A 27,658-nucleotide genomic window follows, 5' to 3' on the forward strand; every position below is an offset into this window, starting at 1 on the left:
AAAAAAAAAAAAAAAAAAAAAAAAAAAAGAACCACAGCCCAGACTTCTAGAATTTTGGAAAAAACCTATATTCTCTTCTTCAGACAACTATTCACTTTTTCAGAAATAGCTTCAGACTTCCTATTGGGTGTTCGTAGAGACTAAATGCCTAAACATGGGCATAATGTGACCATGTAACCTGAGCTTCTCATCACAAACTGTATGTTATCTAACCCACCTAACCATAAAGTTGGGCATACCCAGTACCAATATATCATCAAGTGAAAATGATATATAAGAAACTAAATTTAAGCAGATCCAAAGATATGAATAAGTTACATGAGCAGGTAGCTCAGACTCCTTTAAACTGATTGCTGTCACATTGCTTCTTCTCCCTCAACCCATGCCAATGGCCTCCTAAGAGTTCCATTAAGATCAGCTGAATAGGGGCACGTGGGTGGCTCAGTCAGTTAAGTGACCAACTCTTGATTTTGGCTCAGGTCATGCTCTCATGGTTCGTGAGTTTGAGCTCCACATCGGGCTCTGCATTGATAAGACTTGGGATTCTCTGTCTCCCTTTCTCTCTGCCCCTCCTATGCATGCTCTTTGTCAAAAATAAATTACCTTAAAAAAAATAATCTGAATAAAGAAGAAAAACCAAGGCCTGATTTATACATGGGTCTGCAAAATATGCTAATACAGACATAGCACACAGCCCCACATAAAGGTTACCCTGAAAGACAGTGGTAAAGAAAACCTCCCAGTGGGCAAAACTTTCAGCAGAACATTCACTGTCCCCTCTGGGACAGTGATGGTCAGAGTATAGATTTATGCTGATTATGAACAATTATTAGGGATTTTGTTGATTGGTTAAGATTTAGAGAGAAATGGTGACAAGGAAATTTGGGGAAAATACATGTGGACAAAAATGAAGTGCTTCCTTAGTGGACTATGAAAAGGTGGCCACGGTGGCAGGGATGGAAGTTACACATGACCTTAACAACATGGACTTCCCTTAATGATAGCTGATCTGGCTAAAGCTACTGCCAAGTGTGTAATCTGTCAATGGCATAGACCAACACTAAGCCTCTCAATATTTGTCAGCTGGTGGCAAGTGGAATATACTAAACCTCTTCCATTATGTAGAAGGGGCAGAGATTTGTCCTCACTGGAATACACATGTATTCTGAATATAAATTTACCTTCTCTGCCCATGTTTCTGCCAGTACCACCACCTGTGGACTCACAAAATGTTTGTTCCACCAACATGACATTCCATACAGGACCACCTCTGATCAAGAAAGTCATTTCACAGCGAAGTAAAAAAAATGGGTTCATGCCCATTGAATTAACTAACTGGTACTATTGCACCCCATCACCCAGAATGGCTTGGCCTAATTAAAAGACGGAATTGCTTACTAAAGACTCAGTTAAATTTCAGTAGAAAGGCCACATACTAAAAAAAAAAGGGGGGGGGTATTACTTTGAATGCTCTGAATCAAAGACCTTTTACAGGCCAGATAATATGCAGGTCTGGAAATCAAGGGGAGTCACTATTCTATCCAGTAACCCACTCACAGAATTTTTGCTTCCACTCCTGACAACTTTGAGATGTCCTAGCTTGAAGGTCTTAGTCCCCTAGGAGGGAATGTATCTACCAGCATGCACAACAATGGTTCAATTAAACTACAAAATGAGACTCCCACCTGGCCATTTGGGACTCTTTATTCCACTGAACCAAAATGCAGAAAAGGAATACTCTATTGGCTGGAATGACAGAGCCTGATTATCAAGGGGAAATTGGACTGTTGCTACACAATGAAAGGAAGGAAGACTACGTCTGGAACCCAGGGGACTCGTTGGGATACCTCTAATGCTTCCACACTAATAATAAGGTTAATGGAAAACTAGAGCTGCCCAAAAAAGGCCAAACTACTAAGCAAATGAAAGTTTGGGTCATCTCACCAGAAAAAGAACTTCAATCAGCTGAGATTCTGGCTGAGGGCAAGGGAAATAGAAAAAGAAGACATAGACATCAATTATGGTCTTATTACTAATTAAAGAAATGAGACCTGTGATGGTTTGCATACTTTCTCTTGTTATATTTTGTGTTTATTTGTATAGTCTAACCATTTTATTCTTTTCTTCCTTCTTTCCATTATTATAAGTTGCCAAAGCTTAACTTCACAATCAGTCTCTTGGCAATAGAATATTCAGTGAACTGTGATTTAAGGAGTGAATAGTTTGTCTAGCAATGGATATAATGACTATAGTGACTAAGCATCTTATCATTTGGGAAAGGGATGAGGACTTTTTCATCATATGAGAAATAGTTCTATCGTGTTAGATGGAAATGTAAGCGTTGTTTCATTGATATATGAGCACTCATGTGTATGTAGAAAAGTGCATATGGAAGCTAAGTAGCGAAAGGGGTAGACTATACCAGTTACCAATGTATTGCCTCTTAGACTCAAATCTCCCCTTTACTGCGTTGCTTGTGATAATGGAACCGGACTCTGTAAATGTTTCTCCTTTATCAGTTGGTATATTAGCTTAGTAGTAAAGGGTGTTGGAGGAAGGGCTTTTCTTCTTGCTTCCTGTATGCTTTTCTATCTTCTTGCTCCCATGGTGCTCTACTGGTGTTTTAGCCGGCACTCACATGAGCATCTTCCCAAGCAAGTTCCACCAGTGACCCAAAGCTGGCTCCAACCAAGTTCCACCAGTGACCCAAAGCTGGCTATCTGCTGATTTAGCAGTACCTCCATGTACAGCTTCCTGTCTGCCAATCTTGGCTTACATCACCTCAACAAACATCTTTACCATCCACTGAGGACATCTAAGATAAGAAACTAGCCTTGGGGGAGAAGAGCACTCTTCCACAAAATTTTCTTTCCTTGTGTGCTCTGCCTGAGTCCTGGAGGTAGTAATTGTTCCCTATATCTGCTATTCTTGTGTTCTTAAAGAGTTTTTTTTACCCTTTAAAAGTGAATTCCCTTGTTTAAATTACTGTGTGGTTTCTGTCTCCTGATTAGACCCTAACTGATACTGATATTGAAAGAGTTAAAAACTGTGAGATGGCTTAAATGGAGAAAACTATATTTAAGCCAAAGAATAAATCAGAAGGCACATGTTAATTCCTAATTAAAAGGCTATCATATGCATAAGAGAACATACTGTATCTTTGCTGCTCAGCACCAATAACAGCAGCAGCTGCTTCAACAACAGAACACCTCTCTATTTTACACAGAAAAACTAAAGATCAGAAATATTAACTGCTGTTAAGCAGAAAGCAGAACTTTTCAATGAAGACCTGTAAGGGATCTAATGTCAATACTTAGATTTATAGTTTGCACATCTTTAGGTCTTCTCATCTTATTTGAAATTGCTGAAAACCTACTGGAGAACCAGTTATGCTGGGTTTTTGCAGTGGCAAAGTTCTAAGTTAATTTTCTCACAAGAAACAAAGTCTTCAGTTTGCCTGGAATTCTTTTAAAGAGTCACCTTCAATTTTGTCCTCTAGAAATAGAGCATCTCCAAAGACACAATGGACGCCAGACATGTTCTAGTTACATCCAATTAAAATACTGTTATATAATCATCTAAATAGAAAAAGGGGCTGATGGCCAAACAGAGAGTGATTTACTGGCAAAACCAATTCCTGGGTTGAACCTGTAAAGGCTTTCGATGTAGACATTAATCATCATCCTAATATCATCTTACATTTATTAACCCTTTCACCCATGATACAAAGCACTGAAATTATTTTCTCTTCCTTAACCCAAACAATTCTTGTATTACTAGTTCTCCTTTTATTGAGGGGGAAACTTCAGCTCAAAGAGGGCAAATAACATCCCCAAGAGAGCCAAGCTTGTAGAGAGTAGATCTACGCCTTCTTTTCCCAGTTTTCTCAAATCTAAACAAATCACTAAGACAACTTATTTCCAAAAAAACAAAAAACATGGGGCGCCTGGGTGGCTTAGTTGGTTAAGCGTCCGACTTTCGCTTAGGTCATGATCTCGCGGTTCGTGGGTTCGAGCCCCGCGTCGGGCTCTGTGCTGACTGCCAGCTCAGAGCCTGAAGCCTATTTCAGAGTCTGTGACTCCCTCTCTCTCTGACCCTCCCCTGCTCACGCTGTCTCTCTCTCTCCTAGAAATAAATAAAACATTAAAAAAATTTAAAAAAAACAAAAAAAACAAAAAACAAACAAACAAAAACCCATGTAGTGACACCTGGACCTGGCAAAACTTACTACAATTATACATGGCCCTGCTCTTAACTTTCTTTTCCCACGTAAGGCCTGAAACAAGCAGAAAGAACCGCATGCTCAGAGAAAAATGCTGGTTTGGAGAAAAGAAGGGATATGACCAAACTGCTTATGCTATGTCAACAATATACAAAATTCAAGTCAGATCAACTTTTTCTGTTTATATACAAAATAGCAAGGTGGCCAACACTAAACACAACAGACATGATGTCTAGACAGAAGCTTGTAATTTTTTCGGTAGTATAGAAAGATCATAGCACAGGCTTTATTATTAACTACAATTATTAACTACACTGGTTCTTTTCAGACCCAGTGACAAAGTTTTAGACATGAAAATATGTTAGGTAAAGAGGAAGATGGCAAATCATTGTAAACTTCACATGGTCAGGGATATGAGAGTAATAACGCCAATAATATATACTTGGGCTGTGCCTCCAAAGACAGGAGAGGATAGATCTGTACCCTGGATACATGGAAAAACTGCCTGCTACATTTCTTACATGCTACAGAAATACAGCAAAAGATCTATAAGGGAAAGTCTTGATATCCTTTAGAATGAGCAGGAAGCATGCAGGCAACAGCAGAAATATCCCTCCACTGCCAGAAAGAGAGCTCTTCGGGGGTTGCCTGGGTGGCTCAGTTGGTTGAGAATCCGACTCTTAATTTCATCTCAGGTCATGATCTCATGGTTCGTGGGTTCAAGCTGGCAGTGCAGAGCTTGCTTTGGATTCTTTCTCTCCCTCTCTCTGCCCCTCCCATGTTCTTTCTCTCTTTCTCTCAAAATAAATAATCATTAGAGACAGAGAGAGAGCGCACTAGCTCTTCTCTCTGCTTTAGTCAGTGCCTTACTCAGTGCACCCTCCCAACCTCCACCCCTTCACCTACTTTACTTTCAGCCCTTCCATCTTAGTACAAATATGATTGCCAATTTAGGACAGACTTTCTCAGAATCACATTTCTCTCCTTCAGAGTTGTTTTCTTTCTTTCTTTTTTTTTTTAATTACACATTCAACAAGATGATTTATCCAAGAGCTGCTGAGCACATACTATGTGCCAGACACTGTTCTAGGTGCCCGGCCACATCAGTGACAAAAACAGAAACCCTACCCGTTATAATATTTATCTTCGAGTGGGGAAAGTAAGAATAAACAAGATAAATAATTAAATTGTACAAATTATAAAGTGACAAGCACCGTGGAGAAAATAGAGGCAGAGAAGTCGGAGAGAAAAATGGGAGAGTTACAATTTTAGATAGAACAGAGAAGGCCTCACTGAAAAGGTAGAGTGAACTGTGAGTATATCTGAGGGAAGAACAACCCAGAAAAAACAGCTAGGACTCAGAGCTCAAGATAAAGGCCCACCTGGCTTCTTCAGTAATAGTACTAAGAACAAAAATGGAGCAAAGTTAGCAAAGGGGAGGGTTGTCAGGGGTATCATAAAGCCTTGTGGTGACTGGTAAGAACTTTGGCTTTTACTTTGAGATAGGAAACCACTGGAAGGGTTTTAATTTTAAGCAAAAGAGTAACAGGAGAATACACTATGGGAAGCAAACAAATGGAAGGTGGAAGACTAAAGTGGGCGGTTATTATAGTAGTCAAGGTGAGACAGGGTGGCTCCAATCAGGGACAAGTGCAGTGAAGGTGGTAAGAAATGGTCAGGTTCCAGGTCAATTTTTCTTTTCTTAAAAAAAAAAAAAAATTATTTTAAGCTGTTTTTTTAAGTTTATTCACTTATTTTGAGAGAGACAGAGAGACCATAAGTGGGGAGGGACAGAGATGGAGAGACTCTCAAGCGCACAAAACTGTGAGATCATGACCTCAGCTGAGCTCAAGAGTCAGATACTTAAGCTATCCAGCCACCCAGGCACCCCACAGGTCCATTTTTCTGCCAAATTAGATGTGGGGTGCAAGATAAAGAGATAGAGGAAGGCAAACATTTAGGCTGAGCAACTAGAAGGACATTCTATTTCCATTTAATGAATGGAGAAGCAAGTTTTTGTTCTTGTTTTGTTTTGATTTAGAAGGGGGATCAGTTCCGTCTATACCTCAAGTGAGGTGGCAACTTTGTATCCAAATGGAGATTTCAAACTCTAGTTTCAAATTTCACTAGTTCTCATCCAACCTCCTCATGTATTTAACCATTATTACACATCTGTTCTTACCAAATGTTCCTTGCTAACTCTTTAACATTTAAGTAATGTTTACTTATTTGTGTATTTTTCTCTGCAACTGGAAAAGAAGCCACAAGACAGCTAGTAATAAAGCATTACTGTTAATTCTGAAGAGGTCTATAGTGTTCATGATGGTTAATTTGAAAATCATCTTTTTTATTGAGCTAGTTTATTTATCTTTACCATATTTTTTTTTACTATTTTTAACTATAGAGTTCAGTATCATTCAGTACATTCATAATATTATGCAAATATCACTGCCATCCATCTTCAGAGCTTTTTGCATGTTGCAAAACTGAAACTCTACCCAACTGTCTCTATAAATTTGGCTGTTTATATACAGAACCTCATGTAAGAATAATCATATAAGTGGAATCAGTATTCTTTCTTTTTTAACTGGCTTATTTCACGGAGTATAATGGCTTTAATGTGCATCCATGTTAGACCATGTTTTAGACTTTTCTTCCTTTTTTAAGGCTGAATCACCCCACTGAGTGTATACACTGAGTGTATATACACTGAGTGTATAATCACCCCACCACATTTTATGCATCCATGCATGCATCCATCCACCCATCCATCCATCAGTGGGCATACAGGTTGCTTCTACCTTTTGACTACTGTAAATAATGCTGCTATGTTGAGTCTCTGCTTTCAATTATTTTGGGCATATACCAAGAAGTGGGATTGCCAGACCATTCAATAATTCTATTTCTAATTTTTTATAAAACTACCAATCCACTTCCCATTGTGGTTGCATCATTTTACATTCCTACCAATCATGCACAAGGATTCCAGTTTCTCCACATCCTTACCAACACTTGTTATGTTTTGTTTATTTGGATTTTTTGGGTGTGAAGTGGTATCTCACTGTGGTTTTGATTTGCAGTTTCCTAACGATTAGTGATTTGAGCATCTCTTCATGTGCTTGTTGCTATTTGTAGATTTTCTTTGGGGAACTGTCTATTCATGTCCCTTGTGCATTTTAATCTTGTTTTTATGTTGTTGAACTGTAGGAGTGTTTTATATATTCTGGATATTAATCTCTTATTCAGATATGTTTTGCAAATATTTTCTCCCATTCTATGGGTTGCCTTCTACTGATAGTATGCTCTGATGCACGAAAGTTTTTAATTTTTATGGAGTCCAATTTATCTATTTTTACTTTTGTGGCCTGTGTTTTGGTGTCATATCTAAGAAATCATTGCCAAGTCCAATGTCATGAAGTCTCTGTCCTATGTTTTCTTCTCTAAGAGTTCTATAGTTTCAGCTCTTATATTTAGGTCTTTCAGCATTTTGAGTTAATTTTCGCATTTGGTATAAAGTAAAAGCCCAATGTCACTCTTTTGCATGTGGATATCCAGTTGTCCTAATACCATTTGTTGAAAAGACTATCTTTTCCTCACTGAATGGTTTTAGCACTCTTGTCTAAAATCATCTGACCATATTTGCAAGAATTTCTTTCTGGGCTCTTTATTGTATTCCTTGGTCTATATATGTCTATCTTGGTCTAGGCTAGGACCATACTTTTTGATTACTGTAGCACTGCAATTAAGTTCTGAGATCAGGAACTGTGAAACCTCCAACTTAATCTTTTTCAAGATTGTTTGGCTGTTTATCCTTTGAAGTTCCACATGAATTTTAGGTTAGATTTTCCAATTTCTACCAAAAAAAAAAAAAGGTTGTTGGATTTTGAAAGAAAAAAAAATCATCTGAAAAAGCACTTTAAATCTTCCTACCAGTAACTGATATTTCACTGCTGCATTGGAAGCTCCTAGAAGCTCATGGTTACAGTAATCATCTGTATACATCCTTTGAACCACACCCTAGAATTTTTTAAAAGAAATTAATAGTTCAACCATTGCTGAACTATAACCCACTTTTTTTTTTTTAATGTTTTTTTTATTTATTTCTAGGAGAGAGAGAGAGACAGCGTGAGCAGGGGAGGGTCAGAGAGAGAGGGAGTCACAGACTGAAACAGGCTCCAGGCTCTGAGCTGGCAGTCAGCACAGAGCCCGACGCGGGGCTCGAACCCACGAACCGCGAGATCATGACCTAAGCGAAAGTCGGACGCTCAACCGACTAAGCCACCCAGGCACCCCTAACCCACTTTCAATAATTAATGAACTAGACAGAATAGGAATAGAGGATCTGAACAACACTAGAAACCAACTAGATCTAACACACATTTTTTTAGAACATTCCATACAACAACAGCAGAATATACATTCTTCTCAAGTACACATGGAACATTTTCTAGGACAGACCATATGTTAGGCCATAAAACAAACCTAAATATATTTAAAAGCACTGAAATAATACAAAATATGTTCCCCAATTACAATGGAATGAAATTAGGGAATGACAACAGAGAGTAGTTTGGGAAATTCACAAACATGTGGAAATTAACAACATACTCTTAAATTACCAATAGGTCAAAGAAATCACAAAGGAAATTAGAAAATACTTTAAGATGAATGAAAATGAAAACACAGCACACCAAAACTCATGAGATGCAACTAAAGCAGTGCTAAGAGGGCAATTTATAGCTGTAAAAACTTATATTAAAGGGGGGTAAAAAAATCACTAATCAGTAACATAACTTTACACCTTAAGAAACTAGAAGAAAAGCAAACTACACCCAAAGCAAGCAGAGGAAAGGAAATTAATACAAATGAGAGTGGAAATAAATGAAATAGAAAAGAAAAAATAGAGAAAACACAACAAAACCAAAAGTTTATCCGTTGAAAAGAGTGACAAATTTGACAAATCTGTAACTGGAAGGATCAGTAAAAGAGATAGGACTCAAATTACTAAACTCAGAAATGAAAGAAGGGATATCAACACCAATCTTGCAGAAATAAAAGGGTTTACAAGCAAAAATTAGAAACAATGGCATGGCAACAAATTACAGATTAAATGGACAAATTCCTTAAAAGGCAATTACTACTAAAACTGACTCAAGAAGAAAACATTAGGATACAAAATTCCAGAAATAATTTTTGTAACTTATATAATTGGTTATACAGTTTCTAACAATTAGGCTTGGGAAATTAGTTCCATGATAGATGAAATTCCTTCACATTTCCCTCTACAGAAATCAAGGACCTCATTCCTTATAATAAGGCATAAGCAGATGAATCTTTTGTTGAATTAATCCTCTTGGGTTAACTGGACACCTCTTGTTCCCAATCCTCTTTAAATGTCCATCTTTCACTCTACCTATAACTGCAGCACCCAGGTACATGTAGGTGTGATTTGACTGCACTTTATTTCAACCAAACCAGAATTTTCTGCCTCACATCATCTTGATGCCAGAGACGAGTCATCTGCAGTCTGGCAGTGCACAAATACAAACCCAAAAGCACAACAATTAACTGAGAGATGGCCCAAGATTAAGGCCCCTTTGTCCACAGAAGTGATGAAGTTAGTGACACTTCTTCACATTGGTTTGTCCTCTTTCCAATTTCACTTTTCCTGGTCTCTTACACTTTTTTTCATGGGATCACTTCTCAAAATAAACTACCTATACACACAAAGACTTTGCCTCAGCCTGGATTTTCTCCTAGAAAGTAGTGACCTAAAAAGGCCTTTAAAAGAGGCCTTTAGGGGGGCCTGGGTGGCTCAGTCAGTTAAGTGTCTGGCTCTTGATTTCCCTCAAGTCACGATCTCATGGTTTGTGGGTTTGAGCCCACATTGGGCTCTGCACTGACAGTAAGGATCCTGCTTAGGATTCTCTTTCTTTCTCTCTACCCCTCCCTCCCTCAAAATCTCTAAATAAATAAACTTAAAAAAACAAACAAACAAAAAAAAAAACCACAGGCCTTTAAAGGTCCCTTCCTTCCAATTGCCTTTGTGACACTTGGTTAGTACTTAGAAGACCCACTGTGATATGACAGGCTGTGATAAAAAGAGCACAAGGCTTATCAGCCTATGTTTGAGTTTGAGCTCTATCATTAACCTAACTTCAACTTCTTCAAATGAGAAATGGATATACTATTATACATTCGAAAGGGTTTACAAACTCTAAAGGGCTATCCAAAGGACAGTTATCCCTATTATTCATAAGATGTATCAGAAAAATTTGTTCAAGATTTTACATTCAGTTAAAAATACAAAATCAATTTACAAAAACTGTATGATTAGTTCTTTTAGTAAAAATCCTCTGGTCTCTGATACAGTCTAGCTATATCTATAATGCTTTCATTTTTCAAGAAAGGAGAAAGTATTTGTATATTACTTATGAAATTACAAATAAAAGAAAAATATTCTGTATCTACATATGCCTGTTATCATAAGACAGAGTGTCACTCCACAAAAAGAAGGAAATCATATAAACAAAGTTATGATTTAAAAAAGTGTATCATGCTCCCTCTCTCTCTGACCCTCCCCTGCTCATACTGTCTCTCTATCTCTGCTAGAAATAAATAAAACATTAAAAAAAATTTTTTTTAAAAAAAGGGGCACCTGGGTGGCTTAGTCGGTTAAGCGTCCGACTTTCACTTAGGTCATGATCTCGCGGTTCGTGGGTTCGAGCCCCGCGTCGGGCTCTGTGCTGACTGCCAGCTCAGAGCCTGGAGCCTGTTTCAGAGTCTGTGACTCCCTCTCTCTCTGACCCTCCCCTGCTCACGCTGTCTCTCTCTCTCTGCTAGAAATAAATAAAATATTAAAAAAAAATTTTTTTTAAAGTGTATCATGGGGCGCCTGGGTGGCTTAGTCGGTTAAGCGTCCGACTTTCGCTTAGGTCATGATCTCGCGGTTCGTGGGTTCGAGCCCCGCGTCGGGCTCTGTGCTGACTGCCAGCTCAGAGCCTGGAGCCTGTTTCAGAGTCTGTGACTCCCTCTCTCTCTGACCCTCCCCTGCTCACGCTGTCTTTCTCTCTCTCTCTCTCTCTCTCCTAGAAATAAATAAAACATTTAAAAAATAAATAAATAAAAAAGTGTATCAGAATAATCGGTTCACGTAAAGCTCAGGAAGAAGCTATTTTGTCTTATTCAATACAAAGCTCCAAAAGAAACTGAAATCAAACAGCTCACTGTATATTTAAATGCTCAGTGCACAAGCTGGTTCCAAGGGAGTCCTAAATACCTTAGAAACCAATGTACCATGTTGTATTAATGTTGAATTAATCTGTGGAATTTTCTAAGAAGTTCTACACTTTTATCAGAAAACCACGAAGCAAAAAACCTGAAGAAACATTAGGTGTTTGTATTTTACTAATGTGTCTCCAATATGCAACTTGTACTTGGAAAATGAAAGAAATTAAACTTTCGTTTCTAGGATTTGGGGATGAGGTAGGGAAAAGGAGGTCTTGCTGTGTCTACATCCAGAACACACTGTGCAGCTTTATGTTTGAGCTTCATTTGTAAGTTATAATGCCAACTTAGAGGTTGGTTACAATAGCTGCTCAGAAATTCTAACATTACAGATTTATTTTTCTGCTAAGATTTCACATTTGTGGTTACTTAGAATTTTTCTAGTGTTAAATTCCTTGCATTCTATCTGATGCTACAGGAGACAGTGATGAAACCCCTAGGATATCATTTGTGTCATGACATTCCAACAAAGCAGTTTCACTCTTTCCCTGCTGCTATGACCGGGTGGGTATCACACCACATTCAGAATGGTTCTCACAATAAAAAGCCACCTCGTCTGTTCACAATGGAAACCACCAGTAGCACTGCCATTTGTGGAGGAGTTCGTTTACTGCATCTAGCTTAGCCTCCATGGTAGCATAGACATTTATTCCACAAATAATCTGTGGTTAAGTCTTGTTAAGCCTTCACTGTAATGGAAACAACATCAATATAAAATTGAAGATAATCCACTCTTACACGTGACTTAGAAATGAAACTAACATTCTGTGTCTGCCCCACCAGTCCTATGTCTTTATCCAGAACCCTCTCAAAGCTCCCATCTCCACTGTATTATCAGGTCTACAAGAGGGAAGAATCCAATGGTAGCCAGATTTCATCTCACTTTCATCAAAAAGAATACACTAGTAAGATCTAAGAATTATCCCAATCACCAGAACCTTTAATCCTAGCATACTTATAAGAAGTTAGTGAGGACTGTGAATTATTATTTATAGTATGTAAATTCTTGTGCTTTAAACCTAAGAATAGATTGTTAAGCCCCCCTATTTAAAGGAAATCCAAGAGGGAGCCTGGCTGCCCCAGTCGGTGGAGCGTGAAACTCTTGACATTGAGGTTGTGAGTTTGAACTCTATGCTAAGTGTAGAGATCACTTAAATAAAATCTTAAAAAGGGGGAGGGGGGCACCTGGGTGGCCCAGTTGGTTAAACATCTGACTTTGGCTCCAGTCATGATCTCACAGTTTGTGAGCTCAAGCCCCGCATTGAGCTGTCTGCTGTTGGCAAAAAGCCTGCTTCAGATCTTTTGTCCCCCCCCACCCTTCCCCACTTGCTCATGCGCGCTCTCTCTCTTTCTCTCACACACACACACAAAGGGAAACCTAAGAACATTAAACTGAACTTTCTTAATAAAAAATCTGCCAATCTGAAAAATGTTCTTTATACCACGCAAATTATCTTAGGCATAGAATCTTTACAATGTCTTAGTTCAGTCAATATATTGCCTTTGCAAATCTACCGACTGTAAAGAAACAGTAACCCAGAAATGGGTAGGGAATTGGGCATTCTGTTGAATTCTTCCCAGAAGCAGCATATTAGGGGTGCCTGGGTGGTTTAGTTGGTTCAGCATCTGACTTCAGCTCAGGTCATGATCTTGTGGTCTGTGGGTTCGAGCCCCACATCAGGCTCTGTGCTGAATGCTAGCTCAGAGCCTACAGCCTGCTTCAGATTCTGTGTCTCCCTCTCTCTCTCTCAGAACCCTCCCCTGCTCACGCTGTCTCTCTCTCTCTCTCTCTCAGAAATAAATAAAACATTTTTAAAAATTAAAAAAAAAAGAAGCAGCATATTAAAGATCATCAAATAATAAAGTTACAAAATTAAAATGTCATTGAATGTAACAGTTTCAACTGATAATTCAGAAGGCATTTTAGGAACACTGTGAACCTGAATTTTAACTGGACATGGAGTATCAGAAGTTATCTAACAATAACTGATATGCCATGAAACTCTTTTGGATTAACCACATGTTGCCACTCTCCCAACTGTTTTTCTCATCAGATGCTATAAAATATCAGTCATTTGGGCTTAACTAATACAGATTCTGGATAAAAAGGAGTTATTCTGAGAATCAAAAACAACGTTAGTGAAAATGAAAATGTCTGTCAGCGAGTAAAATGCCCGTACAATTATGAAATCATTATGGGTGGGATTAGAAGCTTAGTTAGACTGAAAACTCATTCCTCAAGAGTCTTTATTTGCCAAACTCACATTATACTTCAGTAATTAAGATTCCAACCAAAATCCAGTCTGTGAGGTGTTAATGTAAGATGTTTATTAGTGTAATTTATTTAGCACAATGATCACATTAAAATGCCCCAAATACAAACTGTTGTAGTCTAAAGTCACAAAAAATATAAACCCAGGTGCATGAACAAGGTTATATAAAATGTTATTTATAAACAAAGTTCTACATCTTCAACATTGGGCCGAAAAAGAAAAAAAAAAAGAGAGAGAGAGAAAGAGAAAGATTACATATAAGAAATATATTTCAATAGAACAACGCTGACCAGTCTGGTAACCTCATGCTCTGCTGTGACCAGGATGACAAAAAAGCATTTCCTTACAGAACCGGCTCCCTCATACAAGGCTGTACTGAAGCAAAATGAAACATCCCAAGGGAAACAGAGAGAGCTAACAATGTACACCGAATTTTAGCTGTTATTAGTGGAAAATTTCAATTCCATAAATTGAAAAAAAAAAACATATTTGGGGGAAGAAAGTCAAACAAAAACAAAGCAAAATGGAAATCAAAGTGGAATAAATCAATGTCAGCAATGGAGTGTGAGCGTGCCCCTTTGACCACTGCCACAGTAGAGCTGCCCTGGGCTTCTCCAGCCACCTGCTGCTTTCACAAGCTGTACAGACTGGTTAGAAGTGACAGAAAAAGGTCAAAATTGATCCTTAAAAGTTAGCACTGCCAGGATTGAAAAGTTCCTGGCCAAAAAACCAAAACCAAAACAAACACAGAAAACCAAAAAACATACTGAACAACTAACTGCACACCAAAGGGGAAAGTGCTAGGTTTTATTTGATGGGTGCTCTCCTACAGTTCAGAGATTTTATATTTTATCAACTGCTTCGGAGGTAAGCATAAGCACATGCCTCAAATGTGCTTCCTCTAAGTGTCTTCTCTCCAAGAACACACAGAAGGAATTTCTGGCAGAGGAGCAAGCTCCTGCTTGTGACCAGAAGAGGGAATGCTTCCTGAATTCCAGAAGTCACTGCAGAGACTCTGTTTAAACTTTCATAATATTCTGGTTTTTCCATCTCAAAAGTAGTTTTGTGTCAGAGGACCTAAAATAATATACAACTCAAAATTTCCTCAGAACCTAGTGCCAATTATTTATTTTAATCCAAAATAATCAATAATTTGTTGATTATGACAACCTGCATAATTAATCAGAGGACAGAAAATTGGAGTGTTTCACATTCTGGATCTTAAACCAGAACTCGTCTAAGATTTCAAAACATGGCCCAGGTTTTATATTCTCTTTCTAAATATCCAATCAAAGGTTATTATCTGAAAAGCTCCGCAGTACTTTTTCCAAATGGTTCTTCTAGATTTTTTAGCTATTACTGTGGGAAAACGAGGAACGAGTTTAAGAAAGTCCCACTGGGCTCCATGCTGACAGTGAAGAGCCTACTTGGGATTTTCTCCCTCTCCATCTCTCTCAAAATAAGTAAAATAAACTTAAAAAGGAAAAGCAAAAAGTCCCACTGGGACAATCCTCAGAATGCAAAGAGTATAAATGCTGATTTGTAAAGGTCTTCACATGTGATCCACCAATCTCCCTGGCACGCTGCAAAAAGGCTTCTCCAGAGACCAAAGGGATTCAAGACACTACCTGAACAGAGTTTGCATCCAATCTGATAACCATGTCATTAGAAACCTGATAAGCTGTTTGTAGTTCTTCAGTGAATTGCGATGTACTTTCATTCTCATGTGTTTACAGAAAAAGTTGTTTTCTATCTGTATCAGCATCCCAGTAGTCTATACAGGATTCCACTTTCTTAAACTTCTCAATTCTTATTTTGATAGTTCATGATCGTGTTATGAAAGTAACTTTGGTTATAAAATTTCATACACAAAAAAAGGCTGTCAGACTTTCAAGAGAATCTAAGCCTCTAGACAAATAAACCATAATTTCATAATATAAACAATTTCAGCCCAACTTGCAAATGACAAAAGATGATTTAATTTGAGGAAGTACTTTTCAAAGTTGAGTCAGGGCTACTCTAAATTAGAAAACTTTAAATTAAAATAGCTATAGTTATTCAGATTTTAGTAAGGTGGAGAGAAACACAGGTAAGCCTAAAAGACTGTCTCTCCCTAAAAGCAAGCTCACAGAGGGAGAAGGTGGGAGAGGGAAGGGAGAGGGGAGGGAGGGTCACTGCAGTACTGGTGGACTCAATCCCTTTATGAAAGCACACGTTCTTATTTGGTGTTACAATATCCTGATTCATTCTGAAGAGCTGAAAAAATAAATGGAAAAGGCCAACTCAAAATGTCTAAAAAAAAAAAACCAAAAATGTGAGATTGAATGAAATGATAAAATGAGTTTTCAAAGAGAACATGAAATAAAAGACATTAGATGCCCTTTATAAAATATTAAAATTAAAAAGGATTCATCTTGTACTCTGTGCTCACAAAGGGAAAGGAGGTTCCATCAAGCCCTGCAGAGCACGAGAAGAAGCAGGTGGTTTGCTCAGGCAGCAGCAGAAATAGGCCCCGAAGAACTACCCTCAGCTTCTTCTACATCGTGTCCAGGAAGGAAAAGCAAAGCTCTGCAAAATGCTGCAGGTTTTAGAAGTGTAACGGTGCTTAGGAAAGATCACTGGTCTGGTGTTGCAGCAGCCCCAGTGTGGAGAGACACGCTAGGCTTCTGGGAGGAGAAAAATAGAAAGAGAGGAAGAAGTAGGAAGGGGAAGGAAAGGGCAGAAAAGCACAGGTTATTAGTAAACAGCAAGTTCAACACAGCAAGATGCTCATACACCCTTTATATGCTATCAGTGGAGCTGGTCTGCTCTTAGGATTAGAGACAACATCCTGAATAAAACAGAAATGGGATTTTTTTTCAAACTGGCATTGAGCTACGTGCTCTAGTTAGTAATGGCCAAATCAGAATGAGGTCACAACATGCTCCAAAAACATGCACTCTTTGTCCCCTCCCTACTCCTTCCCACCCCCAGCGAAACATGCATATTTTCAAGAGGTCAAATTCAGAAACCAAGTATCTTCCAAGGTATGCAAATCATATTCTACTGTTGCCATAATGTCAGTGGGCAGTTCATAAATCCCTGGGTTCTTTTTTGCCACCAGAGAACTGAAAGTCTTTAAACAGTAAGGGCCAGGCTGTATGTTTTTCCTGTTCAATTTTTTCCGTGCTATTAAGAGTTGGTAATCAGAAGCAATTGCTACACAAAGTTTGGGTCTCTTCTGGTCATACTTGACATCTTGCTGGGAAAAATCTCTAGTTTTGACAGTTGTTTCCTCTCTAGATGAAAATGGCATCCACTCCTTCAACTGGCTAATCCAATCATCTCCTCAAACCCTTCTCTTCCCTTGGCTCTGCCTCTTTGTCAAAGAAAGCTGAACTTACACACATTTCTTAAAAGTTCATGTTCAAGCTTCTCCTTCAACCACAGGGATATTTCCATAAATGTTTCCTTAAAACTATACTACACAGATGACTCGGCTTTCAAAGCAGGCGCAGAAACAGTCAATAATACAACAAAGGTTTTCAAAGAAATACAAAAATTCCCCTTCACAAAACTGGAAGATAAGGTGGTACTTCTGGTTGTTTTTAGCTTCTAAAGAGTTTCTAAGTTAATAGGCTGCTAATAAGGATGTTAATGTCACTGGGTAAAACTAACATTCACAACAAATGGAAAATAGCCATCAATAAATCGGAGATACAAAGATGGATAGGACATTTTGAAAGGTCACAGAATAAAAAATAAATCCTGGAATAACTGCTGTTGCTAACAGGAGGCTTTCTGGAAGCCTTACAAACAGAAATCGTATGGTGGTTCAAGGAAAGTCGTCTCAAGGCTGAGGTACCCATACAAGGGAAACACAGACACAGCACGTGTCTAGTGCTCGCCTCCAGCGCAGCAATGTGAATCGAATGTTATGCCCCAGTTAAGGGCACACTCTGTTGCAAAGAGCAGTTTGCTTGCCCAGTAGAGGTCTATTCATTTGGGTCAACAGTGTCAGCCTGATTACAACTGCAAAGTAAGTGCAGTTATTTATAAAAATACAGCATGACTCTCTTAATGGCTACCTAAGAGAAGGTTTGCACAGAACATCCCTGTGGACCCTGCTACTTCTTTGAGAATTCTGCTCAATACAAATACACTGGGATTAGAGAGCTGGTGCTAGTTATGAGGTGGGAACCCCGGGAACTCAGTGCTAGCTGATAGAATATCAAAGTCTTAGTAATAAGCTAGGAACTAAGATTAGAGACAGATTTCAAAAGTAACAGTTAAAGGGGAGGAAAAAGAGAAAAGAGAAAGACTGAGGGCAAAACAGAAAAGAAAGAACTTTTAATTTGTGGCTCATAGATTTCCTAACATTGAGCCATGGAAAGCAAGCTGAGTGCAGTGGGGAAAAGCCTGTGTAAAGAGCTGTCGTGGCCAAAGGCCTCCACTATAACAACATGTTTTGATGATGATTAGTCTGCATCTATAATTGTATTTTTAAGATTGATCCAGCTCTTGTGTGGCACAACTACAACAAATATTCAAGAAATACCACTCTTTTCTTCTGTTGTTGGAGATGTTATGTGGCAGATGCCCTGGATCTGAATACATCCAACAAGAACAACAAAACCCTTAAGAATAATTCACATGCCTCCCTAACAATCTTCCTCAAAGGAGATCATCGAGGTGTGTACTGGGACTGTTTCACCTCCACATTTGGGGAATCCAAGGAACCACTTACCCGCAGTATCATTCCCTTCCATTCCATGGTCACCGTTGGCTAGCCCTGCTGCTTTAGAGGATGGAGTACCTGCAACAATCAGAAAGAATAATCACCCACTGTGACAGCCAGTGATATGAAAAACATACTCCGCACCACCTAAATAGGTAGAATTTGGTCACTCTTCAATAGCATGAGCTTAAAGCAGATAAAAATCTGTCCAAAATTTAAAGATCCAATAAAAGAAAACCCAGGAATATAGGACACTATGGAGTCCTTCGTTTTTATGGTGCCCAGACTCTACACTATAGAAGAGCCTTTCCTAACAAGGAAGCTGAAATCCCTTCTGTTCTATAAATTGTCAAAGATTACCATTGTATTCAATAGAACCACTAAGAAGCACCACAGATTTCAAATTCAATCCAAATTCAAATCCAATGCTGCAAGGACACAGGGCAATTTGAAACTCCCACAAAAAGAGTCCAGGGTGTCGTCATTGCTCCTGAGGGTGAGGATTACATGGTCACCAGTAGCACTACTGGAAGCAGAGAACTTTTTTTTTTTAATCTTACTTAATATAGTTGTGTCTTATTTCCTAATAACTGAAGACGTTGAGCATCTTTTCATGTTTGTTTGCCATTCCTTTCTTTAGTGAATTGGTTGGTCAAATTTTTTGACCACTTTTCTTTGGGTTGTTTTCTTATTACTGAGTTTTGAGGATTCCCTGTATATTCTGAGTACCAACCCTTTATCAGATGAATTCTGCAAATATTTTTCTCCCCATCTAGAACTTCTATTTTCATTCTCTTAGCTGTGTCTTCTGGAAAGCAAAAGTTTAAATTTTGATGAACTCAAATTTTTCATTTTTCTCTTGTGCTTTCTTTTATTTTCAGTGAGGTACCTGAGAAATCTTTATCTAACTCAAGGTCAAGGGATTTTCTCCTGTTTTCCTCTGGAACTCTTATAATTTTCAAATTTAGGTTCCATATTAAGGCCTATGATACATGATAAATTTTGTATATAGTGTAGATATGGGTCTAGATCCATATTTTTTGCTTATGGACATCTAATTATTCCTGTATAACTTGTTGAAAAGACTATCCTTATTCCACTGAACTGCCTTTGCATTTCTGTAGTAAAATCACATGTATGTGTGGATCTATTTCTGGACTCTCTCTTCTATTCCACCAGCCTGTAAGTCTATCCATTTTTCCAAAACTACACAGTCTTGATTACTGAATCTGTAGAGTATTTAAAAAAGTCATGTGAGTCCTCCATAATGGGTCTTTTCCAAAACTGTTTTGGTTATTCTAGTTCCTTTGCTCTACTATATCATGAATGAAATTGCACTGACTATACAGATCAATATAAGGATGTACACAACCTTTTCTTAAAAGCTCTGACCACATCTAACATTTTAGCAACCCATGTAGCTCTGCAGTCAGCTTGCCAACCCAAGAGCTCCCCATGAGTCACTCTCAAGAACTTATCAGAAATATTGTTCATAAAACAAGTAATAATCTAGAATGTGTGCTACAAAAATATAAAATGCAAGATTTTACTTTGGAAGACAAGAAACTACACTGTCCAACCTTCTGACTCCCACAGACCCAAGGTAGAAATCTTTCACATAAACTCACTGAAAAGATCTTTCATTCTGTTATCTCAGATAACAGAGGAACAACTACAGAAAACCTAAAGAACAAGTCAGACCAAAAAGAGATTATCAATTAACTGGAAGAAAAAGAAAATGAAGGAATGAAAGAGAACACACTTTTATTTAATATCCACTATGTACCCAGCACCATCCTAGGGCTTCACATACTGTGTTTTACTTATCCGGAGAGATACCAAATATGTTCTATCCCACATTTATGCCAAATATGGGATAGAACATGTTTAGCATAAATTTCCTTTTACCCTCCCAAAGTACATTTATAAAATTTATTCTTCTTAGCTCAAGAAAGAACACATATTTTAAAAATCTGCCTCATTTTAAAATACAGATTGTAAAAAATAAAATGCAGATTACAGGAAAATGCAAATTATAAAAAAATACCATATTCTGGTCATGAAGAGTGATAAAATCTTTTTAAAATTTACTAATAGCCAGTGTTGGCAACAGTGTAAGAAAATAGGTAATCTCATACACCACTTGATGAATATAAATTGGAACAACCCTTTTATGAGACAACTTGGCAGTCTATCAAATTTTGATATACTTGCTTAACTCAACAATCCATTTTAGGTATGTAGTGCAGAGAAAGACATACAAGTACACAAATATGAATGATAACGAAATGTTGATTATGGCATTGTTTAAAAAGTTACAAATGAGGGGCGCCTGGGTGGCTCAGTCGGTTAAGCATCTAGCTTTGGCTCAGGTTATGATTTCATGGTCGTGGGTTCGAGCCCCACATCGGGCTCTGTGCTGACAGATTCTGTGTCTCCCTCTCTCTCTGACCCTCCCCTGCTCACGCTGTGTCTCTCTCAGAAATACATAAAACATTAAAAAAATTTTTTTTAAGTTACAAATGCCCACTGACAGATTCACTAAATTGTGAAATAATATGCAATTTCAAAAGAAATGAGATAGTTTTTCATGTACTAATATGGAAAGATGCCAGACCTTATTAGGAAAAAAATTAAACCAGGGCTGCCTGAGTGGCTCAGTCAGTTAAGCATCTGACTCTTTATCTCAGCTTAGGTCTTGATCTTAAGGGTCGTGAGTTCAAGCCCCATACTGGGCTTCACAATGGGCATGAAGCCCATTTAAAAGAAAAAAAGAAAAGCAAATATAGCATAATAGCATTATAACACACATGCACACACAAATAATCAGAAAAAATATGAAAGAATATATACCACCACTACTGGGGAACCAGAGATAAGGACAAAAAGGAAGACTTAACAGACACAAAGTCCTGTTTTAATTGAGCACATTAAAGAATTTTATAATACTTTTAAAAAATTTAAGTTTATTTACTTTGGCAGGGGGAGGTATGCAGGCAAAGTGGGGCAGAGACAGGAAGAGAAAAAGAATCCCAAGCAGGCTCTGCACTGTCAGTATGAAGCCTGATTCAGGGCTCAGACTCACCAACCACGAGATCATGACCTGAGCCGAAATCAACGTGTTGGACGCCTAACTGACTGAGCCACCTACATGCCCCAGAGCACATTAAAGAATTTAAGAGTAGGGACACCTGACTGGCTTAGTTGGTAGGACATGAAACTCTTGATCTCAGGGTCTGGAGTTCAAGCCCCATGTTAAGCGTAGAGCTTAACTAATAAAATAATAATAATAATAATAAAAATAATAAAATAATAATACAGCTTTTAAAAAAAATAATGGATAGATATTTAAAGAATGGATAGACAAGGGAAATGAACCCACAAACTTTTGGCCAACTAATTTTTGACAAACCAGGGAAGAATATCCAGTGGAATAAAGGCAGTCTCTTCAGCAAATGGTGTTGGGAAAACTGGACAGTGACATGCAGAAATATGAACCTGGACCGCTTTCTTACACCGTACACAAAAAATAAACAGATGAAAAGACCTAAATGTGAGACAGGAAGCCATCAAAATTCTAGGAGAAAGCAGGCAAAAACCTCTTTGACCTCGGCCACAGCAGCTTCTTACTTAACATGTCTCCAGGGGAAAGGGAAATAAAAGCAAAAATGAACTATTGGGACCTCATCAAGTTAAAAACCTTCTGCACAGCAAAGGAAACAATCAGCTAAACTAAAAGGCAACTAACAGAATGGAAGAAGATATTTGCAAATGACCTATCAGATAAAGGGTTAGTATCCAAAATTTATAGAGAACTCAACACCCAAAAAACAAATTATCCAGCGAAGAAATGGGCAAAAGACATGAATAACACTTCTCCAAAGAAGACATCCAGATGACTAATAGACACAAGAAAAAATGCTCAACATCATTCATCATCAGGGAAACACAAATCAAAACCACAATGAGATACCACACCACACCTGTCAGAATTGCTAAAATTAACAACTCAAGCAACAACAGATGTTGGCAAGGATGCAGAGAAAGAGGATCTCTTTTGCACTACTGGTAGGAATGCAAACTGGTGCAGCCACTCTGGAAAACAGCAGAGAGATTCCTCAAAAAGTTAAAAATAGAACTACCCTGCAACTCAGCAATTGCACTACTAGGTATTTAACCAAGGGATACAGGTGTGCTGTTTTGAAGGGGCACATGCACCCCAATGCCTATAGCAGTGCTATCAACAATAGCCAAAGTACGGAAAGAGCCCAAATGTCCATCAACAGATGAATGGATAAAGAAGATGTGGTATATATGTACAATGGAGTATTACCGGCAATCAAAAAGAATGAAATCTTGCCATTTGCAACAATATGGATGGAACTGGAGTGTATTATGCTAAGTGAAATTAGTCAGAGAAAGACAAATATCATGACTTCACTCGTGTGGAATTTAAGTTACAAAACAGATGAACATAAGGAAAGGGAAGCAAAAATAATATAAAAACAGGGAAGGGATACAAAACATAAGAGACTCTTTAAATATAGAGAACAAACTGGAGGGTTGCTGGAGGGGCTATGGGGGGGAGGATGGGCTAATGGGCAAGGGGCTTTAAGGAAGACACTTGTGGGATAAGCACTGGTGTTATACATAGGGGATAAATCACTGGAAGTTACTCCTGAAATCATTATTGCACAATATGCTAACTAACTTGCATGTAAATTAAAAAAAAATTTTAAGTAGCTAATATTTACAGAATTCTGTATAACAGAATAGTATTTAGCTATTAAAAATGAGGTTGTAAAAGTGTATTAACATATTTGTATATTAGCAATCCACATGTGCAAAATAATAAAATTATGCACTATACAATCCCATTTTGGTAAAAAATTAAAATTATGTATTTAAACTTAAAAAAAAAAGAATGGATAGAAAGAGCCAACTGAAGTTCACAGGTCATCCTCAACATACTACCATGAGTGCTTAAAAATGACAGGAAAGATGGCTCAAAAGAATAAAGAAAAGACCTAGCAATCAAGGTTACCACACCTTCTTGGTAATGATATGGTAGTGGACCAGAAATTACAAGGAATATCCAAGACGTTGAAAGCCAATAGGTTCACTAAAGAAGAAACCAAAGGCCAAAGGCAGCACAGGAAAGCAGGACTGAAAGGTCTTCTGCAGGCAGACAGCAGGCATGATGTGAGCGCCATTGAAAGCTACTGAGCCAGTCTCCATTTCCTCCACACTTTCCTTCCCTCGCCCCACAACAGTCAGCCTTCTGCCAACCTCCGGGATGAATGGGGAGCCCTCACACTCCACCTGGCAGCACAGATGTATTCCTGTCAGAGGCTGGTGGTAGAAAAACAGTCATGAGGAATCTCAAATAGACAGCAATGCCACATAACTGAGGGAAACTATCACTAAAAGAGTAAAGCATCACATTCAAAGAGAATAAACATCACTCAGGGAAACAATGTTGATACAGAAAATAGGAAACTTTTTAAAAAACTACCTCATTTCCCTCAGAAGGTATAAAAGAAAATATCACATCCATGAAACAAAAGCAAGCCCCTATACAAAGTGAATATTCTCATGACCAAGTAACAAATCATATTCCAGGTTAGGTAGTTTCCAATTCTTTGCTTTCATCAAAATTGAAAGAAGACTTACAGAATTCTTAACATATAACTCAAAGAACTGAGGACATTTCCATAGAGATGTCCTTTCCCACACACTTAGCTATATAAATAAAGTTTTTTCACTTTAATATCTATTAAAACAATAGGAAGAGAGGGGCGTCTGGGTGGCTCAGTCGGTTAAGCATCTGACTCTTGATCTCAGGATCGAGAGTTCAAGCCCTGCGGTAGGGCATGAAGCTAACGAAAAACAAAAAGAAAAACAAAAAACGATAGGAATAGAAATTGCTAACCCCTCTTTCATCCTAGCAAAAAAATAATTATCTACAGATTCATGACCTAATTGAGAAAAATATTAGACCCCCATCACTTAGAAACACATTTTCAACCAAATCCAACTTTTATGGTTAGTAATGATTTACCAAAAATTTTAACACATGTGATCAATTATGTACCACTAGTAACTGTGATAAAAACTTTTCTTCTGCACCAAGCTAATATTTAAAGCTTTAAGGTTACAGGAACTTTTTAAATTAAAATTTAAGCTTACATACATATTTGTTACAAAAACAAAGTAGCAATCAAGAAAAACCTATCAAGTATAAAAATGTATTACACTAAGATAAAAGTCTATGACAGACATGGACTAGAAATAAGAGTTCAAGGAATCAAAAGAAGGATTTACATTTCGAATGATAATGAACAGCTTGCTCATACAGTTTTAAAATACATGATGAGGAGAATCAAAACGCTATATATTTAGGAGCATTTGGATGCATTGAAAATAGCAGCGTAACTTATTTTTATGTGGTAAAAGTAAAACATTCTGAAAATGACATGCTTTACAACTACCTCCTTTAGCCAGAGCTTTAAATATCATCAACCTCCAGATTGGTATCTCAAGCCCAGAACTCTCCTCTGAACTGCACACTCTTACCTAGATGCCTATTGCTCTTCTCCACTCAGGTATCTTCTCCACTATCGTATAATTCACACTCAGCAACTCTCGACCTAAATTTCTTATATTCCTCTAAAAATCAACCTTTTTTTTTTTAAAGAGAGAGACTCTCAAGCAGGCTCTGAACTGGGCATGGAGCCCATCACTGAGCTTGATCTCACAACTATGAGATCATGACCTGAGCCAAAATCTAGAGTTGGACACTTAATTGAGCCACCCAGGCACCTCTCAAAATACTCTTTCTAGAGCTTTCCCAATCTCAGATGCTGGCAAATCATTTTTCAGTCAACTGTGCTAAAACCCTTGGGGTTATCCGAGATTCATATTTGGCAATGTAAAAGGAGTGGTTTGGGTGGTGTGGCATGGGCTACTGTAGGCTGGGAAGGGGTTCAAGAAAGGAGGAGACAAGTAGTAGATACATCTTTTTCAAAGGAGCAGGAAAAAGAGAAGTAAATGAGATGGGCATGGGGTTGAGATAAGACCTTTTTTTGAAAGTATATTTATTTATTTTGAGAGAGAGAGAGAAAGCATGAGATGGGGAGGAACAGAGGGTGGGGGAGAGAGAAAGAATCCCAAGCAGGATCAGCACCATCAGTGCAGAGCCTGAGGCAGGGCTCGAACTCATGAACTGTGAGATCATGACCTGAGCTGAAGTTGGACATTCAACTGACTGAGCAACTCAGGCATCCCTGAGATAGGATTCTTTTTTTAAGGAAAGAAAAAATTATGGTCTGTCTGATGCTACTGAATGACCCAGGTGAAACAGAGAAACTGATGATGCAGGAGACAGAAGAGACAATTGCTATAGCAGTGCCCTAAGTGAAAGCACAGTTAGCCCTTAACAAGAGGAAGAGCAGAGGAAAGGGCAGAGGGGAGGGAGGGGAGGAGATGCAGCAGGGGGACTGTGCAGAAGTTCTCTTCTGACTGAGTCTATTGATCCTTTGTTGTAAAAGTCATTGACTAAGAATATGAACAGGAGAGCAGGTGCTGGAGGTTTGAACAGAAAGGAGATGATGTGAAATAGCCATCTAAGAAAGTGGAAAACTTTACAAATTCATATGAATTAGCAGCAGAGTCCTCAGGTTCAAAGGTCAAGCTCTTTATACAAATGAAATAGAATCATATTTCTTGAAAATAATATTTATATCTAATAATTTAGTCTTTTGAGTTAAATAAGTAAATCTTTAGTTTTGAAAAATAGCATCTATAAGACATTAAATTAAGCAGAGAGTATGCATCTGTGAAGATGGTGCAGTTTCACAGAAAGAACATAAGGTATAAAATCAGAAGATCTGGGTTCAGTTGTGGTCTGTCACTATTAACCAAATAATGAAATGCAGCTCCCTTGTGCTTTCTAAGTCTTAGCAGCCTCCCCTGAAAAAATGGGATAATATCTACCTCCCGTGGTTATCAGGAAGATGAAATCTGCTAATACTGGAGGAAGTGTTGTGCCAATTGTACAGTGTTATGTAAATGTTAACAACTTTTATTATTCTCATTGCTATTAACTACAGATTGATCAACTACAGATGATTAATCTGTAGATTAACTGTAGACCGATCACTAAACTATAAAGTAACCTTGGTAGAACATAAAAATATAAAAATCTAGCTTAAGTGATATCAATAGAATGATAATTGTGTGTCTAAGAAATAAGGAACTTACTAGAATAAAATAAAAGCAAAACAAGGAGGTTAGAAGAAAATAAAAGAGAGACTGAGATTCTACCATACACACAACACCTAAGAGTCTAAAAAGAATTCAAGCCCAGGAGACAATAATAAGAGATAGAGGAAGGAAGGGAGGGAGGAAGGGAGGGAGGAAGGGAGGGAGGGAGGAAGGGAGGAAGGAAGGAGGAAGGAAGGAAAGAAAGAAAAAAGAAAAACATTACAACATAAAAATAATTAGGCTTTAGAGTAAGAAAGAGGCTCACTGTGCATTACTGGGTAAATCCTAATTCAAAAGATGCTACACTGCCTCCTTTTACTAATTAATACCCTCAGAGGAACATCCATTTCATGAAATGAAATCTTTCACAGTTAAACACCTATAAGCACTGAAAACAACACAATTTTTAAGTAATCACACGTTCTGAGAAATAAGGACATTCAAATTTACTGGTTTTGGTGGTGAGTTTTTTCTTTCTGTGTTTTTAAAGTGATTTCAGGGTCCCGCAGCTGGCAAATCAGACAGAGAAGGGAAGTAGTAAGACATTGAGAGGATGTGTGTGCTGTGAGGAAGACAGCCACGGCGAGTCTGCTCTGGGCAAAATGGGGGGCGGGGGCGGGATTCCACAGGATCTCCACACAAGGGCACCTTCTAGTGCAAGTCAGGCCTGTTCCAACATCGCCCTCTGGTGGCCAATACAGCCGGTTGAGATGTTCAAGAGAAGGCCCATCAGCAAAACAAGAATTCTGCAGTATCTAGTTATCATCCTTTCGAGGACTTGGCTTAGGCCCTTTCTCCTGGATCAATGTTTCTCAATCTTCGGTGCATCAAAGTTACCTGCAAGGGCTTGTTAAAACACAGATTGCTAAGCTCCATACCCAAAGTTTCCAATTC

At 38.2% G+C, this 27,658-nt stretch overlaps 1 protein-coding gene across 9 annotated transcripts in view; it reads right to left on the bottom strand.

Moving 5' to 3' along the window:
* Positions 1-27,658, bottom strand: part of MAP4 (microtubule associated protein 4) — a 187,332-nt gene that overhangs the window by 86,469 nt on the left and 73,205 nt on the right. For all 9 annotated transcript variants that reach the window (XM_077777411.1, XM_077777409.1, XM_077777408.1 and 6 more), the window contains one exon: positions 18,509-18,577. In XM_077777411.1, the coding sequence (XP_077633537.1) occupies positions 18,509-18,577 (69 nt within the window). The remainder of the gene's footprint in view (positions 1-18,508; positions 18,578-27,658) is intronic.

Source organism: Crocuta crocuta, unplaced genomic scaffold, assembly GCF_008692635.1.
Source record: "Crocuta crocuta isolate KB4526 unplaced genomic scaffold, BGI_CrCroc_1.0 scaffold77, whole genome shotgun sequence".
Lineage (NCBI taxonomy): Eukaryota > Metazoa > Chordata > Mammalia > Carnivora > Hyaenidae > Crocuta > Crocuta crocuta.